General features: G+C 40.1%; 1 protein-coding gene across 1 annotated transcript; it reads right to left on the bottom strand.

Annotated features, from left to right (window-relative positions):
• Nucleotides 1-19,108: 19,108 nt before the first annotated feature.
• Nucleotides 19,109-20,041, bottom strand: LOC138341784 (uncharacterized). Its single transcript, XM_069293528.1, has 3 exons — nt 19,763-20,041; nt 19,439-19,636; nt 19,109-19,255 (listed from the first exon to the last, which is right to left on the bottom strand). The coding sequence occupies exons 1-3, from the start codon at nt 20,039-20,041 to the stop codon at nt 19,109-19,111; spliced, it is 624 nt and encodes a 207-aa protein (XP_069149629.1).
• Nucleotides 20,042-23,789: the final 3,748 nt, after the last annotated feature.

The raw sequence follows: 23,789 nt of genomic DNA, 5'->3' as shown, positions 1-23,789 counted from the left end.
TCCAAAGGACCTTGACTGAAGCAACTTCCTTTGTCCTCAACTTGCGAACTTGATAATCAAAAATCTCAACCGAAACTTCTTCATAGGATATGTTATCCTTAATCCAACATTCTCATTTGATATTATCAATGATGGATAACGTAAGCACTTGTTCAACATAGAAATGTGGAATACCAGATGAACCACTCATAACTCTTGGGGTAACTCCAACTCATAAGCCACATCGCCCACTCTCTTGAAGATTCTATAAGGTCCAATATATCGGGGACTAAGTTACCCCTTCTTGACAAAACTCATAACACCCTTCATGGGTGAAACTTTAAAATATACCTAATCATCCACCTCAAACTCTAATGTCCTTCTTCTAATATATGTGTAAGACTTTTGGCGAATCTGTGTTGTCTTCAATCTTTCTTGAATCAGTTTCACCTTTTGCATAACTCGGTAAACTAGATCTTGTCCTATCAACCCTGTTTCATCAACTTCAAACCCTCCTATAGGAGATTTGCATCTTCTCTTATAATGAGCTTCATATGGAGCCATTTGGATGCTCGAATGATAATTGTTGTTGTAAGCGAACTTAATCAAAGTTATGTGATCATCCAAACTCCCTTTGAAATCGATCACACAAACTCTCCACATATCCTTCAAAGTTTGGATAGTATGTTTTACTTGTCAATCCTTCTAAGGATTAAATATAGTGCTTAAGTTCACCTTTGTACCAAAACCTTTCTCGAAAGATTTCCAGAAGTGTGCAGTAAATTGTGAACCTCTATATGAAATAAAGAAGACTAGTGATATACCGTGGTTTCAAGGTATTATTAATACTTTTTCCTTAAGTTTAGTGTGTTCAAAAGCCTTTTTGTGCTAATTTTTATATAAGTTTCTCTTTGTTTTGCAGGAAATCTGTCCAAAGCTGAATGCGGAGATTTTTAGCGAAGAATTGCAGAAGAGACAACCTACAAAGCTTATGACGGTCCGTCGTGCTTGTGACGGTCCGTGGGTGGCAGCGTAGTGCAGCTGCTGAAAGAAGATGGGGAATTCTGACCATGTGTGGGATTACGACGCTTGTGACGGTCCACCGTGGCTATGACGGTCCGTACTGCAGGTTCATCGTGAAGTTCAGAGAAGTGATCCAGTACCCAGATTCCAAGAGTTGAAGTGTTTAGGAACGAGACCCTCGACAGACCGTTGTGCCTATGACGGTCTGTCATACTTGCCGTCGAGGGGAATGAATATAGCAGCAGAAGAAATTGCACAAGTATGGGACGATGGAGTCCATGACGGTCCGTCGTGACCACGACGGTCCGTCGCGTGGTCCGTCGACCTTGCCGCTTTTTGGCAGATTTCCAAAAATTAGAATCCTTGTTTAATTAGGTTTTTGTTTTTTTATAAATTGTTCAAAAAATCTCATTTTTGAGGTTAGACTCTGTTAGGTAGACACCAGATAGTTAGACTCTATGAGATTAGACATCAGATTTTTAGACTTTGTGTATTAGTGTTGGATTTTGAGATTCTTTCAAGTGATTTTTGGATATTAATCAAGCAAACTTTGGATTTTATTCTTTCTTATTGAAGTAAGTACATGAATTCGTATTTAATATATTTGAATATTGTGTTTATGGCTATGAGTAACTAAACTCCATAACTAGGGTTGTGGGAACCATAGGCAAATAATGAGATAAACCCAAACTAAAATAACCATTCTAGATTAGTGTCTTGCATGTATTAATAATTCTTTCACTTAAAAGTCTTTTTAACGGATGGCCAACGTTAGAACTCGCCTTAATGCTCCTTACCGAACCAAGGAGGTAGATAATAGGAAAAGAATTATTAAAATAGATTTAGTGTATACTATCTAATAGGCTAGTATTGCTTGGTACGTGGTAACAATTTAGTCAAATATCGAATACCATGCTTAATATGAGATAAGGATAAGGGTTAAGATAGCAACTCACGAAGCCAGACCAAGGTACGGTGTGAGATTTTCTAGATGCCGGACCAAGGATTTATAAATACATAACTTATCACTTTGCATGCAAGATACTAGGAAAGAATTGTTATAGTTGGAATTATCAAGTTATGAACCTGTGGGGAACACGTAAACCCTAGTTACTTTGATCAATTGATTAAAACCCAACATTCAAAAGTTGTTAAGTGTCTCTGTCAAGTTCGTAATTTATTTTCACTCAATTAGAAATAGAAACCCCCCTTTATTGTTTTTACTTTCCAAGGAAGTCATTGACCAAACAATAGTAATAACAGGTTGAAATTAAGTCTAGACTATTTTCCTCGTGGGAACGATCCCAACCTCACTAGTTGGGTTTTTTACTTGACACGATCGGTTTACTTCTTATTTGATAAGTAAGTTTGAGCGTACCGAATTTTGGCGCCGCTGATGGGGACATAGACGGACCGTCGCGCCTGCGATGGACCATCGCGCCTGCGACGGACCGTCGTATGCATCCGTCGATCCAGGTAAATTTTTCTTTTATTTTGAAACTAGGGCACACGGGATGGAACAAACGATGGGTTGTCAAAACTGCGAAGGTCCGTCGTCGGGGAACCATCGCGTGATTAATGAGGTATACCCGACCCGACCCGGCGGAACCCTTTTTCAAAATCAAAACGTTTAAACCCCCTTAACCCCTCATTTCACCCCCATTACTTCATTATTCCTCTCATATCCCCTCTCTTTTAACCTTCCACACTCTCTCAACCACCGATTATCGCCCTCTCACAATTCTCCAAAGCTCTAAGGTATTATCTACTAGTGGAAACTGCTGATGTGAGTGTCTACCTTGCCACCGAGTACGTGTACATTTGTTTTTCTCCATTTCTAAGGTATGTGTCGCTAAATTTATACTCATTTATCTTGCCTTGTTGTTTACTAGCTAGTATTATGCTTAGTTCCTCATCATATGTTGTTTACTTTAGACTATTCACTCTAACCTAGGTCACAAATGTTCGAAATTGCCATGTTTACCACCCTAGACATAGGTGCTTTTGCTTTGCTAGTTTCCTAGGTAGTTGGGTTAGTCACATGTAAGTCTAAAACACTACAAGGTTGATGTGGGTTCATCGGGGATTCTTAGGGTACCCTTAGTTCTGTCACTGTTATTCAGAATGAGACCCCGATGACGGATTGTCGTACCTACGACGGACCATCATAGGGTCCGTTGAAAAAAACCTAGCACCCCTGTCCTAACGGACACATGTGACGGATCATCGTACTCGCGACGGTCCATCCTGCACAACGGTCATGCTAGGCAGAGACCCTGTTTCTAAGGGTCTCTCATTTTTTCCCCAAGTGTTCCCCAACGGACACATCTGACGGACCGTCATCTTCACAATGGTCTGTCCTGCACAACCATTCTGGTTGTCAGAGACCTCATTCCTAAGGGTCACTCATTTTTTTCCAAGTGTCCTTCAACGGACACATGTGACGGTCCGTCGTACCCACGATGGTCCGTCCTACATGACCGTCATAACGGTCAGAGACCCCTCTCCTAAGGCTCTCCCTTTTTTTTCTCAAGTGTCCTATGACGGACATGTACGACGGACCGTCGTACCTGTGACGGTCCGTTTTGCACACACCATCATGCTATTCAGAGACTCTTCTTCAAGGTTCTCTATATATACATAGTCTAAGTAAACACGACGGACCTCACGACGGTCCGTCATAGTCACGACGAGCCGTCACCTGGCCGTTGTGTGTCACAGATTCTACAGCAACGACATACTATTTTTAATGTTTTATTTTGTATGGTTTCGCTTGTCTTGTTTGCCACTACTCGTACTAATATTGATCCTTTGCAGGTACTATGTACTATGGTCCCCAAGCAAGACCGAAGTTACGCACGCGGGCGATCAAAGTCTATCGCGCTGTCTGCACGCATGATCATCAGCCCTGATGATGAACGGGACCCTGAGTATGTGCCCCCAGGCACTTTCACACCTTCCCGTGCTGCACGTGCTCCTAGAGCCACACCCAAAAAGGTGGTGTCCAGCTTAGTCACTGCCTCATAGTCTGATGAGGAGCGCACACTGACTGGCACACCCTCTGGGTCAGCCACAAATGAGGAAGGAGCATCTGGCTCCTTGGGAGTATCCTAGTCCGAGGAAGCCTCTGACTCTACGGAGGTTCCCGCCCCCGCCACTGCTGCAGTGTCGGCCTCGTCTGATGAGGCTGACAGTTCAGACTCTACATCCGGCTCACCAGCTCAGGTCTCCACTCCAGCCACTGACCCGCCCAACCGGTGATGTGTCGACAGGCAGTTTCAAGTCTACTCCGACGCCAACTTCCTGACTGATAAAGGAGTGATGACTCGAACACGCACCTTGGAGTGGCAGGTACTTACAGGGAGTCTCCCAATGATGCCGGAGATCCACAACCTCTTCACCAGGCATCGCTTAGAGTGGACAGCACGTCCGTTGGGACGATACAACGAGGAAATGGTCCGAGAGTTCTATGTATCCTACGTAGAGACTCTCCGATCACAGATCAATAAGCGGGCTGCCCCCGCTAAATAGGCCCCACAGGAGCAGGTTCAAGTCCGCGGTGTGCAGGTTGACCTTTCCCTACCAGCCATCCGCCTGTTTATATACGGCGAGAGTGCAGATGCTACTCGGACCCCCGTCACTGCCGAGTTTGACTACCGCTGGCAAATAGTAAAGGATGGATAGTTCTTGCGCGAGCCAGCACTGAGAGAGACCACCAAAAGGTGGATGGCCCTGTACCTGTCAGTAGATTGAGAGGGTGCCGATTAGGTGACTAAGCTGAAGGGGGCCATCAACAAGGCCAACCTCACATTCACAGCAAAGTTCCTATGGCTATTTGTTCGTCACTACCCTTCCCCACAACTGCTGATAACATAGTTACCTGGGATCGAGCAGTGTTGATGGCGGCGATGATAGCCAGATTCGAGGTGGACTTCGCATGGCTTCTCCAGGCAGTCATGCACGAGAGGGCATTCAAGGTCACTACTACCTACCCTTTCCCATGCATGATCTTTACCCTTTGCAGGTCCGCAGGTGTGCTCATATAACACGTAGATCAGCTTAAGACCCCGCAGGGCACTGTAGACGTCAGCCTCATCAGAGACGAGGCTAATGAGGTTGCTCCACGCAGAGGGCCCCATCCAAAGCTGCCCCCACTTGCTGATGATCTTGATGATACGGTAGCCCAGGCCTGCACAGCTTCACAAGCGTCCACTGTCACTACCCCGGTCGAGTCTATCCCGGGTAGTAGCACAGCCCCGAGCTCCTCTCACAGCCCCTCTATCGACACTGGTCCCGCTTGCAAGGGTCCAAAAACTAAAGGCACAAATGGCCACTCTTCTGCATCATATCCAGCCGTGGATGCAGAGGTTGATTACTGAGTCCAAAGAGCGTCTAGAGAGGAAGATGATGCAGTTTACAAAGAGGAAGATCGTTCACGTTAACCAGCATCTGGATGCCTTTGAGTTGAGAGTGCTAGCCCGATAAGCCCCTCCGGTGGATGTGTCGACTCTTCAAGCTGCAGTCGACAGTCTTCGTGCAGACATCGACATGATCTTAGAGTCTAGGGTGCCGGAGCATGAGGCCCCTTCTGTCGAGCCTGCTGAGGACACCGTGTTGGCAGCCCTTTTTGCTACTTCAGAAGTTCCACCACCTCCCCCTCGAGAGAGTGCCAAGAGGCGTAGGGGTCGAGCAGAGGATGAAGCGCGACCAAGGAAGAAGGAGCGCCAATAGATGGAGGTTGCGCGGAGAGCCTCCCGTGCTGAGGAGGAGGCGAACCGCATGAGAGCATTTGAGTTAGCGGCTGGGGCGTCTAGCTCCCGCACTGTGGAGATAGAAAGAGGCAGTACTGATGGTGCGGTTGTTGCTGAAGACACCACTAAGGGTGTCCAGATTGCAGAGGACGTGGGTTCCGGGGAACCGAACCCACTATCTTGCTGATCGACGGCGCTTTGTGCCACAGGTTTGCTTCACCTACCACTCTTGTATTTAGATTTTTATGCATTGGGGACAATTGCATGCCTTTTTTTTCGGGGTGGGGTAAATGGATAGTGAGTGTTAGGGTGAAGTCTGAGTAGCCCAATTCACTATCCTCTTTTGGGGTTTTCTTGCCTGTGTTCTTTTTCCCCAAAAGACTGATTACTTGTTCTGTTGAACCGGCATGTTTATATCTTTTGTACATAGTTTAAGTCTGAAGCATGATGGCTAAAATGATATCTTGATAAACTAGAAAATAATGCTTGACTAGGCATAGTAACTGATAATTGTGTGGATCTAAGCATAAAACAGAGTTACACCATTGCATTACCCTAAGTCCTTAATTCAAACTAGGTGTCTGATAATCTGGTAAAGTGATTAGATGTCATGTGAGTGTGAGGAAATTTGAATAGTCCACTATTTGTACAGAGCTAGAACATGCCTAGTTAGTCCTGCTAATAGTAAGCTGTAATAGACAATTAGGAAAGGATCATAGGCCCTTATTCAATATAGCCCATTTCTAGCCTAATGAAAAGAAACCAAATGAAATTTATCCTTCTTTGATCCAAATAATCTGAGCTTAAAATTTGACCTTTTTTTTCATCCCAACTAATCTTTTCTGGGAACAATGTGTTAGCCCTAGTCCCTTCTTGGACATGTGCACCTCAGCTTATGCCAAAAGCATAAGTTGAGGGTGTATAATGCATAAACAACCTTCGTTATAGCCCTGACCCGACTTTGGTTATTGTGTAACTTGACTCATGGCAAACCCATGAGTTGAGGGTGGCTACTATGAGGAATGCTCTAGAAAGTGGGGTTGAAAGAACGAGAAGAGTGAAAGAACAAAAGAAAAGTGACTCAAGAATTAGATGAAAAGAAAAGTCAAGAAAAAGAAAAATACACAAGAAATACAAGAAAGAAAAGAAGAGATTCACTTACACAAATGAAGAAAGAAGAGAAAATAGCAAGGTGAAAGAATATGAGAAACTGGGCAAGATGAAACGAGAGACAGTGGAAGGTTTATCCGATATGTCAAGGAGGGCAAAAAGTCACTAAAGTATACTAAAATATACCTTACCTGACCCCGAGCCTATGTTTATAGCTACAAAAGTCCTATCGTGATCTTAAGGGTTGTATACCGATCTTAAGGCAATGAAAATAAGATCAAGCTTATGGCAAAAGGTATGAATGAGTGTGAATTTGTTCTGAGAGTGAGTGTTGAAAAGTAATCCTTATACTCAAATTGAAATCATTGTGTGAAAAAGGAGGATTTTGTTTTAAAGTGAGGACACTAGTTACAATACCAGAATTGTTAGCACCTCGATGAGAAATTGAAGAGGATAGGTGTTAGTGCGTGGTGAGTCTGTGTCATGTTCTGATCCCACAAAATTCAAGCCTAACAGTGATAGCATGCATAGATGTGATGAGATTAATCGGGATTGATAGCAAAGTGATTGCAAAGGATAAAACATGGATACCATTGTACAAAGATTGTGTAGTGAGTCATAGTGCGTCGCTTGAGGACAAACAATGAATTTAAGTTAAGGGTGTTGATATACCGTGGTTTCACGGTATTATTAATACTTTTCCTTAAGTTTAGTGTGTCCATAAGCCTTTTTGTGCTAATTTTTACATATGTTTCTCTTTGTTTTGCAGGAAATCTGTCCAAAGCTGAATGCAGAGATTTTGAGCGAAGAATTGTAGAAGAGACCACCTACTGAGCTTATAACAGTCCGTCGTGCTTGTGACGGTCCGTGGGTGGCAGTGTAGTGCAGCTGCTGAAGGAAGATGGGGAAGTCTTACCAAGTGTGGGATTACGAAGCTTGTGACGGTCCATCGTGGCTATGACGGTCCGTCCTGCAGGTTCGTCGTGAAGTTCAGAGAAGTGATCCAAGTACCCAAATCCCAAGAGTTGAAGTGTTTTGGAACGAGACCCTCGACGGACCGTTGTTCCTATGACGGTCTGTGATACTTTCCGTCGAGGGGAATAAAGATAGCAGCAGAAGAAATTGCACAAGTATGGGACGACGGAGTCCATGACGGTCCGTCGTGACCACGACGGTCCGTCGCATGGTCCGTCGACCCAGTCGCTTTTTGGCATATTTCCAATAATTAGAATCCTTGTTTAATTAGGTTTTTGTTTTTTTATAAATAGTTCGAAAAACCTCAATTTTGAGGTTAGACTCTGTTAGGTTAGACACCAGATAGTTAGACTCTATGAGATTAGACATCAGATTTTTAGACTTTGTGTATTACTGTTGGATTTTGAGATTCTTGCAAGTGATTTTTGGATATTAATCAAGCAAACTTTGGATTTTATTCTTTCTCATTAAAGTAAGTACATGAATTAGTATTTAATATATTTGAATATTGTGTTTATGCCTATGAGTAACTAAACTCCATAACTAGGGTTGTGGGAACCATAGGCAAATAATGAGATAAACCCAAACTAAAATAACAATTCTAGATTAGTATCTTGCATGTATTAATAATTCTTTCGCTTAAAAGTCTTTTTAACAGATGGCGAACGTTAGAACTCGCCTTAATGCTACTTGCCGGACCAAGGAGGTAGATAATAGGAAAAGAATTATTAACATAGATTTAGTGTATACTATTTTATAGGCTAGTATTGATTGGTACGTGGTAATAATTTAGGCAAATATCGAATACGATGCTTAATATGAGGTAAGGATAACGGTTAGGATTGCAACACACGTAGCCAGACCAAGGTACGGAGAGAGATTTTCTAGATGCCGGACCAAGGATTTAGAAATACATAACTTATCACTTTGCATGCAAGATACTAGGAAAGAATTGTTATAGTTGGAATTATCAAGTTATGAACCTTTGGGGAACACGTAAACCCTAGTTACTTTGATTAATAGATTAAAACCCAACATTCAAAAGCTCTTAAGTGTCTCTGTCAAGTTCGTTATTTATTTTCACTCAATTATAAATAGAAACCCCCCCCCTTATTGTTTTTACTTTCCAAGGAAGTCATTGACCAAACAATAGTAATAACAGGTTGAAGTTAAGTCTAGACTATTTTCCTAATGGGAACGATCCCAACCTCACTAGTTGGGTTATTTACTTGACACGGCTGCTTTACTTCTTATTTGAGAAGTAAGTTTGAGCGTATCAACTAGAACTCCATGGAGTACTACCACTTTTTCAAGGTATAACTTAGCATAATCCTCTATCAAATAGGTAGTATTTACCGGTAAGAAATGGGCTGATTTTGTTGTTTTATCAATAATCACCTAAATCAAATCATGTTGACCTTGACAAACCTGTGATGAAGTCCATATTAATCATCTCCTATTTCCTGAAGTTCTATATTCTTAGCTAAACCTCCATGCCCTTGGTGTCATACTCTCACTATTTGGGCACTTGGCAACAAACTGAGCAGTATCTTTTGTCATGCCTTCCCACTAATAGACCTCTCCTAAGTCGCGGTACATCTTTGTGAAACCCGGATTGATGGAGTATCTTGATCTATGATATTCCTCCATTATCCTTTCTTGGAGTCCATCCACCCTTGGTGAGCATAATCTACCTTGATACTTCAACACACCATTTACCCCTTGTTCAAAAGCCAATACTCTTTGCTTATGAACATTCGGCTTTAAGTCAAACAGAATTGGGTCTTGGTCTTGCTTCTCTTTCACCTCTGTCACTAATAATAACTCAGCTCCATTGGTCACCAATATGCCTCTTTTTGTGGAGTCCATGAGTCTAACTCCCAAACATGCAAGTTTGTGCTCATATTTTGCAAACTCCATCTTTCCTTCTTTAACATGGGAAGTACCTCTCATAGACAACCTGCTTAAGGAATCAAAAAACATATTAGCTTTACATGGCTGGTATAGAATGCTCATTCAAAATCTTTGCGTAATTCCAACGACATGCTCTGTCTGAGATTGAGTTTTTCTTTGTGAATGCATATTGGAGGCTCTTGCGGTCAGTGAATTTGTCAACATGAACACCATACCAGTAGTGATATTATATCTTCAAAGTAAACACTATGCATACAATTCCAAGTCATGAGTTGGATAATTCTTCTCATGAACCTTCAATTGTCTAAATCCATAAGCTATAACCTTTCTATTATGCATCAATACACATTCTAAACCAACTCTTGATGAATCATAATACACCACAAAACCTTGAGTTCCTTCCAATCAAGTCAAAACCGGAGCAGTTGTCAATCTCTTTTTCAACTCCTTCAAACTTTTCTCACAAGCTTTAGACCATTGAAACTTAGATGTCAATAGAGTTAGCTTTGTCAAAGGAGATAGATGACAATCCTTCAACAAATATCCTATTATATCCATCCAAACCCAAGAAACTCCATATATACATTGGAGATGTGGGCCTAGGACAAATCTTAACTGCTTCGATGATCTGAGTGTCAAATCTAATCCCTTCACCAAAAATAATGTGACCAAGAATGACAGACTTAAGTCAAAACTCACACTTGGAGAACTTCGCATATAACTCCTTATCCTTTTAGGTATGCATAACAATCCTTAGGTGAATAACATGATTTTCTTCATTACTTGAATAAACCATTTTCTCATCAATGAAGACGATGACAAACAAATCAAAATAAGGTTTTAAGACTCTGTTCATAAGATCCATGAACATTGCAGGTGCATTTATCAAACAAACGTGCATAAGCAGAAATTCATAATGTTCATACCTTGTTCTAAAAGCTATCTTTGGAATATCACATTCCCTTACATTCAACTGATGATAGCCTGATGTGAGGTAAGTCTTAGAAAAAGAAGAAGCACCGTGAAGTTGATCGAAAAGATCATCTATCCTCGAAAGAGGATATTTATTCTTGATGGTCACCTTATTCAATTGGCACTAGTCTATACACATCCTAAGGAAACAATTGTTCTTCCTAAGAAAGATAAATGGAATTCCCCAATGAGATACACTTGGTCGAATGTAGCCTTTATCTAGCAAATATTTCGACTAATCTTTTAACTCTGTTGGTGCCGTTATGTATGGTTGAATAGAGATAGGAAGAGTATTCGGAATGAATTTTATGCTGAAATATATCTCTTTAGGGAGGGACTGCGAGTAGATCATCAGAAAAAACTTCTGGAAACTTACTGACTATAGGCACTGTCTGAATGGAAGGTACCTTAACAATTGAGTCATTAACTCGGACTAAGTGATAGATATACCCCTCTGAGACTAACTTCCTCACCTTAAGCTATGAAATAAAATGACCCTTAGGCACTACTGAACTACTAATCCATTCTATGAACGGTTGAATAGGTCTTTTAAACTTGACAACTCTAGTTTTCTAGTCTATTGATGCATAACAGGCATGGAGCCAGCCCATACCTAAAATGACATAAAAATCTACTATGTTTAACTCTATTAAATAAGGCATGATACTCTTGTGATTGATGGAAATAGGAAAATCATGAGACTCTTTCCTCTAGAATACACTTCATAACCGGTGTAGAAACACATTAGGTTCACAATGTTTTTCAAGAAGAATCTCAAACTAACAACATTAGGAGTTACAAAGGATTAAATTTCTCTTGGGCCTAACAAAGCATGAACATCGTAAGTCAATACATTGATCATACCCGTAACAACATCTGGAGAGTTCTGTTGCTCTTGGCACCTAGTGATTGCATAGAGACGGTTTGCCCCTCCGCCGGTACCAAAAGTGGCTTCTCTAGGTGCAACCCTTTATGGTGGAGAAACTAATGAATATTGAGCTCTATTGCCTAGATTTCCACCATGTTGCTTATTCGTAGGGAACTCCCTCATGAAGTCACCCTCTTGACCACACTCGAAACAATCTATCTGGCCATCACGACATTTACCCCGGTGGATTCTACCATATGCATAAATCCAACTACCTCCTTGTGACATACTACCTTGGCATTGTGCTTGTCTAGCCTTGAAGTTCTGTGAATTCTGGCCATTATACCACCTTTCTACTGCCCAAAATAATTCCCAGTTTTTGCTTTCTTATTTCTCTATTTCTCTCTGTCCTTTAAATTCTACTTTTAAACTTGTTTCACATAAACCATTATTTTGGATATGTCCATGACACCAATCAACATTGCATCCCTACGTTCTTTGCTTGAAGCATGGCCCAACCCAGCGACAAACAAACTCATTCTGCTCCTCATGTCCTTCACCATCTCCGGAGCATAGAGAGGAAGTTGGGTGTACTTCAAACCATTCTCATGAACACTCATGGAGTCCTATTTCAAAGTGAGGCACTCCCGTACCTTTGCTTCCTACAGTTCTCGAGGAAAGAACCTCCTAAGAAGGATTCTTTGGAGCAATCTTAACTTGGAGGTTGTGCGTCATCAGCTCTGCCCTCATTTCATTGGTCAAACAAGGTTCTAGACACACACTTCAGTTGATATGCAACTAATTCAACCCTATCAGTATTAACCACATGCATCACCTCAAACACTTTCTTCAATCCTTCCACAGGTTTTCCGGATCCTCAGTAGTGCTTGGTCCGGTGAATCTAGGAGGATTATTTCTAAGAAACTCACGAACCCTAGAGGTGTTAGCCCCTTCTTGTCGAGCTATTCTCTATTACCTGACTTGGTTGGTTATTACTTAACTTAGCATCTGAATAGCTTAATGGAACTTGACATTGGTAACCTCTCCTTGGGGTTTCACATCCGGTGCATTTCCTTAATATTTCTCCTGGCTGGTCGACCTCTGACTACTCTGATGGAGGAAGGATTATCTAAAACATGTTCAAGCACAAATTACAGAGAAACTTTTTTAAAGATAAATTTTAATGCATGAAAAGAAAATGTGAATAAGTGAGATGTTCCTAAATGTTGTAGCCTCCTAATAATAGATGTTGCACACTTCACACTGATGACTAAGACTCTAAAGACACAGTTTCATAGACTCCCTAGGACTCTTGAACTCTGTACTCTGATGCCAACTTTGACACGCCCAGGACCTAAATCGTGGACGTGGTTGGCACACGAATACCAATGTTGCCCCCAAGCAAACCCTTGGCATTGCATACTTAACTCAACGGATGAATAAACTTAACCCAATCAAGAAATAGATCATGTTTTAAACAAATACTTAATATAGAAATCTGACAAAAATGGCACTTCAGTCTTAATACTAGAACAAATGAAGTATAAGACAAATTCGACTCCAAGACTAAACTACTAACTATCTACAAAGCCTTTAAATTGACTGAGGTGGATGTTGGGACAGAACCCACAACATCCTTCTGAACTAATCTAGAAAAGCAATAAAAGGGAATGTCCTCCGGAATGCAATGATGCTCATCAAGTGACTGTGGAGTGCTCAACGGGATCAACAATGCTCTTCGTGCTGATCCTGTCTACCTCCATCTGCATAATGAAATTATGTAGGCTAATTGCATCAGTACATTGAATGTACGACTATGCGAGTTGGAAAGCTTAACGACGACTTAAGCTTCAATAAATTAAGATGAACTTACCTTGTCTCTTCTCTACTCAAGAATATACTTAACTCAAGGTGTGAATATAAAGCAATTTAAAACACATGTGATATACATAAAGATGGTAAACAATAAAACAACTTAGTTAGTTAAAGAATTCAATAACAAACTCAAGTTTACTTATATATGAAAATAATATAACTTTTGTGGGAGATTCTCTAATCGAAAACCATCACTTTGAGCCCAAGTGATGATACAACGTTTTACATCACATTGCCCAAGGACCATCTTATACCTTGCCATCGGTATAGGACCTTACTTACTTAGTGAATCCACTAGCTAAACTTACGTGATCATCTAAAAAGTATGGTACGTCAATTCCCATGATGGCTTTATGGTTTACATGGAGACTTAAGTTAATATGAACTCTCATTCCCACATCGGTTGTCAATACTACTCCCAAAACATATTTTAGCTCATACTTTTGATAAAATTTTCTTCCTTTGGGTTGATATAATTTACTAACCATTTAGCTTTTAAAAGCCTCTTTTTGGAGTCAATATTCCCCTTTTATTTCAAAACTCTTTCGGAACTCTTAATTTCATTTTAACTTAAATGTGAAATATTTATATACCTTTAGGGAATACTTAGTTCCCTTATAGCTTTTTAGAAATTAACTCAACTCTTTCTTTACTTATATTTATATATCCCTTATAGCTGTGTGTGTGTGTGTGTGTGTGTGTGTGTGTGTGTGTGTGTGTGTCTGTATGTGTGTGTGTGTGTGTGTGTGTGTGTGTGTGTGTGTGTCTGTGTGTCTGTGTGTCTGTAGCTAATCAAGGGATGTGATTGATCATTACAATGTGGAACAGGCCATAAAATGAAACCTCGTTCTGACGAAACTTGTATTAACTGAATCATGGAAATATCTTGGTTATTAGAAAGAGCCAGACAAATTTTTTCAAGACAGAGGTTCTAATCCCTGAATATGACGTAGAGAATTTTGGTTCAGTTCTTAGTGGCTCTTATAGATAGTGATGACTCTCTAGCATAAGAAGATGAGGAAAATTGTTAGTACTCAATATATATTTTTATTTTTTTAATAGTTTGGGCATCATACATAAAAAATTAAGTTGAAATTAAATATAAATTCTTATCTAGTCAAAGAAGTACCATTATAGTTAGAAATTCAAACTAATCTCAAAATATAATTTATAATACAAGACAAAAGAAAGCATAATTAAAAAAAATTAGCAAGGAAAATAGCAACTAATGTGTGTAGCCAAAATAATATTTTGGAAATTTTAATTAAAGTATTAATAAATGTTAACAAAGCTACGGGTTTAACCTCTACTAAAACCCTCCTCCAACTATAAAATTAAAGTTGAAATTGAATGTCTAGGCCAAACATGAAAAACACTTCACATTTAGGAAGAAATCAAAGCCTTTCCTCCCTTTTTTCTCTTTTTGAAACTTTATGCACAAAAACTGCATATCTTCTCCGGTTTGATCAACACTCTAAATAGCTAGAAGCAAAAGAAGGTTGTCGAATTTTCACCCAAAGAAATAACCTTCTTTTGCTTCTAGCATGTCAGAGTGTTGATCAAACCTGAGAGGAATCTGCAATTTTTGTGCATAAAGTTTCAAAAAGGGAGAAAAGACTTTGATTTAATCCTAAATTTGAAGTGTTTTTTTTCATGTATTGTCCAAGCCCTTTATTATCACCTTTTATAGTTAGAGCACGGCTTTAGTAGAGATTAAAATCGTACAATGGTTAACATTTAATCATACTAAAACTAAAATTTCTAAAATATTTTTTTTGTTGTACACAGTAATTGTAATTTTCCTTGCTAAATTTTCTTCATTATATTTTGTTTTCTCTTGTATTCGAAATTACATTTTGAGATTTGCCAAAATAATGAGAGTTTCCATGTGGTCCACGCCTATGGGTTCACCGAGGCCACTGGACCAGCCCTGGTGTGTGAGTGGCAAGCCAAGTTGAACAAATTGCCTGGGAAGAACAAATTAGGTTAAAGGCAAGACAAGGGTTGGGTATGCTGGCATTTGTCTATGGGAGGTTCGAGATGAAGTTCATGTGAGTCAAGTTTTTTTGGGGATTTTTTTGCATTGTTTCAACAATTTGTGTTAACTAAAAGGTTCTATGAATAATTGTTTACCAAACATAAATGATATATGTCTAGGCAAATGAGCATGGAATTGAGTTTGATTAAATAAAAGAATCGGTTCATTTTGCTATCATTTGAGAAAGTTATAACTCTTTTAGTAAAAAATTAAGTTGTTCGTTTCCGACATAAATATTATTATTTAGATATTTCAAATATCATATTGAGTTCAATTGGTATTTTGAGTATGTTGGGAATCTAGAGCTCAGAACTGTGTGATTCTTACAAAATTCTTCTTGATATAATATAGGGGGTAGTATGACATTCTCTCATGATTTCTTCATATGATTTTCTTTGTTTATTCATATATTTCGTTGGGGAAATTGAAGTTTTATCAATTTGAACTCAATCTTTTTGTGAAAAATGTATCTTTAGGATCTTTATGTTATGGGAAAACGGATTTTGGGATAAACTTTTGATTCATCAATTATTTTCATTGTATTAACTACATACTAGTCTTGGATACGTGCTTCACACGTGAGTTACGTGATGATATTATATATGGTATGTTCATAAAATCACACAAGAATATGTATCACAAACTACTCAACGAAAAAATATACAATTTGGAATATATGAACAATCAATCTATTATTTTATAAAATATGTAACCCCTAAACATAAGATAACTTTTATATCACATAGAATAGTTAATAACTTAATAAAAATAGTGCATAAAGCTTTCCATATTGTAACAATTTGATCAACTTTGTGAAATTCATACGCCTAAAATAAACTACACTAATTACTTATAGCATAAAAAGAACCATTATCACACAATAAAGAAATTAGTATCAAAATTATTTTTCTAAAATGAGAGTATAAAGCCACGTCAATATAGTAATGAAAATTCTCTATATTCTAAGAATATAGACATAATTAAAATCAAGAAAAGGTAACATGAACAACTAATAATCTTTTGTTCTGAAAATGTCAATTACTATACCTCACTATCTAATTCAAAAACTTACTTATATATTTACATTTATATAGAGATACATGAAAGAACACAATAAATTATCATAAATTTACACAATTAATTTAGGGGTTGTAAATACAAAAGGAAAGAAAACTATTCAGATTATTAAAAATATAGATTCTAGAACTGAAAAGGTGTGAAATGTGACCTTTTAATATAGAAAAATGATTAAAAAAACTAGGAATAATGCACAAGTACCCCCTCAACCTATGTCCGAAACCTCAGATACACACATATACTATACTAAGGTTCTATTACCCCATTGAACTAATTTTATTAATAATTTTCTATCCCTTTTCGGCCTACGTGGCACTATCATGTAGGCCCAACACTAGTTGACTTTTTTTTTCAAGATAGTGTTACTGTAACGGCCCAAAAATGGGCATGATGGCACTCGTCTTATCCCACCAAGACTAGTCATCCTAAAACCAAATATCTAACAAAGTGCGGAAGTAATGACAATTCAACAACAATTTCTATTATGAAACCAAGTCATATTAATTCAATTCCCAAAACCAGGTTGTCACGTGCACAAGACTCTAATGTAAATATTAGAATTGAAACAAAATAGGAGTCTAAAATGAAGTTGTCTTTCAAGTAAAAACAAAATTATAAACTAGAGTAGGAAAGTTCGCTGGGACGACAAGCAGCTAGCTCAACACTCTCCACAAGATGCCTCGGAAACGAAAAGAATGACAGGTATCAAGAAGATCCACGCTCGTAACCTACAAAAATTTGTAGAAGCAAGGGGTGAGTACCAAACCATGCAGTACCCAACAAGCAAACCTCTAAACACAAGTTAAGTGAACAAAATACGGGTACTCCTTACACCCTATCTAAACCTCCACGCTACAGCCTAATAGTTTACAGTTACCATACACACAACTCAATAACCACACTCTATCAGTTTACACGTTCTCAATAACAACTCAATATTCAACAGTCACAAGCTTCACAGAGAAACAATCACAAGATCAGCGAAACACGTGTTCAAGTTCATCAATAATAAAATGTGTAATGCCATGAGATGCAATGTCAAGTATAGTGATGCATGTCTTCCCTAACGATACACACCCGCTGTCTCTCAGTCCGGGACCCATGGGGGACATATCTGTCTATGCATCTATCGCGGCGCACGACACGACCCTCGATAAAAGTAACCATCGCGGCGCGCGATACGACCCTCGAAATATAATATCCATCGCGGCGCGCGATACGACCCTTAAAATAGTACATCCTCTTATCACTTAACTCTTATCACAATCATGTCTCAGATACAATGCAAATGACATGCTCAAATGAGAAATGAGGAGATAAACGTTTTTATAAGAAAGCACAATTTGCAGCAAGGAATACAACACTAACAAATAAGCAACAAGTCTCCAAATCATTCTCAACACCACACAAGGAAATACACGAATTTCATACGCTTAACAAGAGTTTAGAAATCCACTTGCCTCAATTTATCGAACAATCACTTCGGAACGTTAGCTTTCCCCTTTCGTTGAACTTCTAACTCAATGCAATCTATTCAAATAAATTACCACAATAAGATTCCAACTAACAATTATCATAGTACTATATGTTCAACTTTGATATTTCTCAAATTTAAGCCTAGGGTTAAGTTATAATATCTTCAAAAACTACAACTCTAATAACGTTAATATAATATTATACCCCCGTTAATGAATTACATATCTCAATATATCTAAAATTTGAATAATGATATAATATTGTACAATATAAATTCAACCACGAATGATAAACCTTCAACTAACTTTTATCAAGAACTGCAACTATAGATATTATGCAAAAGTGCAAACCTATGTAATTAATACCCCACCCATCATGCTCTTCCTATCATTGCCCTATAATCATAGATTAAATACCCAATTACCAACCATAGAATATATCTCCAACTTTTTAATTACATCTACAGTAACCAAAAATAAATGAATTGCCAAATCTATATTAGTTCATTGATTGAATATAAGTATTTTATTATTTTTCCCACTTATTTTTGTCCCCTTAAGACTCAATTTGAAAAGAACACACCATTAAATGTTGACTATATTTTCCTAGAAATTACGTACAGAACAAAAATTATAAAAGCATAGTGGAATTACTTATCAGAAGTTAAAAGCACTCACTGCTCATGTCGCTTAGGGTTTCTCCAGTTCTCTTTATTTTATCTTCTATTTTTTTTAAAAAAAATAGATTAATTATGTACTAAAAGTGATAGGTTTTACCCACATATTTTAGTAAATATAGTCTAAAGGGTATAGGGTCTTAAATAAATTATCACTTTAGCCCATAAACTATCGATTAATTACCTCAAGTTACACTAATATTTAAAATTTCCAAAAATGACCTTCCAGGTCATTACATTATCCACCACTAAAAATCATGTTCGTCCTCGAAAATAAAGTAAAAGAAAGTACCTGATGCTTCAAAAAGTTGAGGATATCTGGCACGCATGTCAGACTCAGTCTCCCAAGTTGCCTCTCCCACTGTTCGGTGCTTCTAATGCACCTTCACTGAAGCAACCTTCTTGGTTCTAAGATTTTGAACCTGGCTATCAAAAATAGCTATAAGCTCCTCCTCAAATGTCAATTCTGGACCCAACTCCACAGAATCAAGTGAAATCACATGAGATTCATCCGGAATATACTTCCGAAGCATAGAGACATGGAAAACAGGATGAACTGCTGACAAACTAGGTGGCAAGGCCAACTTATAGGCCACCTCTCCCACTCGGCTCAAAATCTCAAAAGTTCCAATGAACCTAGGGCTAAGCTTGCCCTTCTTTCCAAACCTCATCACACCCTTCATGGGTGATACTCGGAGCCAAACATGATCACCCTCCATTAACACTAAGGCTCTAACTCTCCGGTCTGCATTACTCTTCTGTCGACTCTGGGCTGTCAACAGACTATACTTAATCATACGGACTTGTTCCATAGCATCTCTAAGAAAGTCTGTATCCAAAGAGTCCATCTCCGCCGAATCAAACCAACCAATAGAAGATTTATACCGTCTACCATACAATGCCTCAAATGGGGCCATTTGGATACTAGAGTGATAACTGTTATTATTGGCGAACTCCGCTAAGGGTAAATGTCGATCCCATCTTGCACCAAAATCGATCACACACGCTCGAAGCATATCTTCCAATACCTGAATGGTCCGCTCAGATTGACCATCTGTCTGAGGGTGAAATGTCGTACCCATATCTAACTGAGTACCTAGACCATCTTGTAATGCCTTCCAGAAGTGAGAAGTAAATAGTGAACCTCGATCTGATATGATAGAAACAGAAACTCCATGTAGTCGCACAATCTGACTAATATATATTTCGGCTAACTTTTCTGCTGTATACTTTACCCGAACCGTGATGAAGTGGGCAGACTTGGTCAGCCTATCAACAACAACCCAAATAGAGTCATAACCACCCATTGTGGTAGGAAAACCCACAACAAAGTCCATAGTAATCCGCTCCCACTTCCAAGTAGGAATAGGCATCCTCTGAGATACACCCCCGGGCCGCTGGTGCTAACACTTGACCTGCTGGCAAGTCAAACACCTCGAAACAAAGTCTGAAATATCTCTCTTCATCCCACACCACCAGTAATGCTGACTCATATCATGATACATCTTCGCCGCTCCCGGATGGATGGAATACCGAGTACAATGGGCCTCCTCAAGAATCAATCTTATCAAATCGCCTGTCCTGGGCACACAAATTCTGCCTCCGATCCGCAAGACACCATCAGAATCAAGGACAGACTCCTTAGCTTCCCCTCTAAATACTTTGTCTCAAATGAGACATAATTTTTCATCATCAAATTGGTGTGCACGGATTCGCTCGACTAAAGCAGACCGAGCCTCAATAAAAGCAATCATCCCATCACTCTCTTCTGAAATTTGCAAGCGGACAAGACTGTTAGATAATATCTTCACATCTTTAGCCAATGGTCTCTCCTCAATACTAAGCGCTGCATGACTTCCCATGCTAGAAGTCTTCCTACTCAGAGCATCGGCCACAACATTGGCCTTTCCTGGATGATACAGAATGGTCACATCATAGTCCTTCAGCAACACAAGCCATCTCCGTTGCCTCAAGTTCAAATCCCTCTGGCTAAAGATATACTGAAGTCTCCGATGATCAGTGAAAATCTCATAATGCACTCCATACAAATAATGACGCCATAACTTAAGTACAAATACCACAGCCGCTAACTCCATATCATGAGTAGGGTAGTTCATCTCATGGGACTTCAATTGCCTAGAAGCATAAGCAATCACTTTCCCCTTCTGCATCAACACACCACCCAAACCAACTCCTGTAGCATCAGAATACACAGTAAATTCTACACCTTCCTCAGGTAGAGTCAACTAACAAGCAGAAGTTAACAAAGTCTTGAACTTTTGAAAGCTCTCCTCACACTCATCAGACAGCTGAAAACCCACATTTTGTCCTGTCAATAAACTCAATGGAGCTGCAATAGTAGAGAAACTCTGAACAAATCGTCGATAATAGCCTGTCAATCCCATAAAAATCCTAATCTCAGTAGGTGAAGTAGGTCGCGTCCAGCCTCTAACTACCTCAATCTTGGCCGGATCTACTCTAATACCCTCCTTGGACACCACGTGTCCTAAGAATGCCACAGAAGTAAGCCAGAACTCACACTTTGAGAATTTGGCATACAACTTCTTTTCTCTCAACCTCTGAAGTACAATCCTCAGGTGTCGGACATGGTCCTCCTCAGTCTTGGAGTAAACCAAGATGTCATCGATGAAAACAATCACAAAAGAATCAAGGTATGGTCGAAACACCCCATTCATCAACTCCATGAATGCTGCAGGGGCATTAGTCTATCCGAAGGACATCACTAGGAACTCATAATTCCCATACCGGGTCTGAAAAGTTGTCTTAGGGATATCTGATGCCCTAATCTTCAACTGATGATACCCAGACCTCAAATCAATCTTAGAGAACAATGATGCTCCCTGTAACTGATCAAATAAGTCATCAATACGCGGAAGAGGATACTTATTCTTCACTGTTACCTTGTTCAACTGTCTGTAATCAATACACATTCTCATAGTCCCATCCTTCTTCTTCACAAACAATACAGGGGCACCCCAAGGTGACACACTACGGCGAATAAAACCCTTACTCAATAAATCCTGCAACTGACCCTTCAATTCTTTCAACTCTGCTGGAGCCATACGGTATGGAGTGATAGAAATAGGCTTAGTGCCCGACTCCAAATCAATAGCAAAATCGATATCCCTATCGGGAGGAACACCTGGAAGATCAGAAGGAAATACATCGAGAAACTCCTGAACCACGGGAACAGAGTCCATGGGAGGTGGTTCAACACTAGTATCCCGAATAAACGCTAAGTAAGACAAACACCCCCTCTCCACTAATTTCTGAGCACGGATAAAAGAGATGACCTTGCTAGGATAAGAACCACTAAAACTCTTCCACTCAACCCTCGGAACACCAGGCATTGCTAATGTCACAGTCTTAGCAGTACAATCAGGGACAACATGATAAGGAGAAAGCCAATCCATACCCAAGATAACATCAAAGTTCACCATCCCCAGAATGATTAAGTCTACCCAAGTGTCATACCCAGCCAAAGAAACAAGACAGGATCGATACACTCGATCCACCACTAAGGGCTTACCCACGGGTGTAGAAACACGAATAGGTACAGTCATGCTATCACATATCATATCAAATTTAGCAGCAAAATACGTAGACACATAAGAGAATGTAGAACCTGGATCAAACAACAAAGACGTAGGTAGATGGCATACTGGGATGATACTTGTAATAACTTCATCAGAGGTCTCCGCCTCAGGTCTCCCGGGGAAAGCATAGCAGTGGCCTCCTCGTCCACCTCCATCCTAGGTGGTACCTCTACCCCCACTCTGCTGAGCTGCAACACCACTACTAGAAACTCTATCAACTCTACCTGACTAAACTCTGACACGACCTCTACCCTGTGGTGCTGGTGGTCTAGTCTGGAATGAAGAATTAGGTCGAGGCCCACCACGACCCCTTTGTGAAGTACACTGCCGCATTAGATGATCAGGATCTCCACAAGTAAAACAAAATCTCTGACCTGGGAACTGTTGTGTGGACCCTGAAAACCCACTATAATTTCCTCGCCCTGTAGGTCGCTGCTGTGAACCGTACGAGCTCTGACCCGGGCTATAAGACCCCTAGATGTCTGGCCACCCTCAAATGTTGGCATAGATGCATGAATAGGTCCCCGCTGCTGAAAAGAACCACTCAATCTCTGTGATCCCCTACCTCCAGATGAGGCTCCATGAAACTGACCTGATATGCGAGCCCTTTTAGAGTCCCCAAACTCCTCTCTCTCCATCAATTCCACCTCTTTGGAGGCGCTCACAATGGATTGGAAAGAAGCCCCCTCCCTAGATGCCCGAAATACAGCTGATCTAATAGAAAAGTCAATCCCCTCACAAATCTGCGGATCCTCTCCGTCTCATTTGGAATAATGGCCAACGCATGCCTAGAAAATTGGCAAAAACACGCCTCATACTCTGTAACCGATAAACCATCCTGTCTCAGACTCTCAAACCTCAAGCGACTCTCCTCTCTCACGCTCCAAGGGATAAAACGATCTTGGAATGCACTAGCAAACTACTCCCAAGTCACTGGAGGAGATACAACTGGCAAAACCCCCGAATAAGTCCTCTACCAGTCTCTCGCTGGTCCACGAAGCTGGAGTGTAGCATATCGAACCCCATGTGACTCACCTAATCCAACCACCTCTAGTAACTCTCGGCAGGTAGTTAGAAACTCATGAGCGTCCTCGCTCTTCCCACCCTGAAACTGAGGTGGGTCCATCTTTCGAAATCTCTCATACCTACGCTGCTCATTCTCTGTCAAAACAATCATCGATGCAACTTGACCCCCAACTGCTGGTGCAACATCATTCTGAACCGCGGGATCTACTGGTAGTTGCCCCACCGCATCCTGAACAGCTGGAGCTTGTTGTTGCTCCTGGGTCTGAGCCCCCTCTCTAGTACGAGAGTCATGTGGTGTGGTAGTCGTACCACCACCCTGAGAAAAGCCCTCTAGCACACTTAACACCCTCAATAGTGTATCTTGAAGCAAAGGTGTGACTACAGGATCTGAAGGAACCTGGTCCTCCCTGCC

The sequence above is a fragment of the Solanum lycopersicum genome, chromosome 1 (genome assembly GCF_036512215.1).
Source record: "Solanum lycopersicum chromosome 1, SLM_r2.1".
Classification (NCBI taxonomy): domain Eukaryota; kingdom Viridiplantae; phylum Streptophyta; class Magnoliopsida; order Solanales; family Solanaceae; genus Solanum; species Solanum lycopersicum.
Note: the sequence above shows the minus strand (reverse complement) of the source record. Positions and strands in the feature narration are given on the sequence as shown.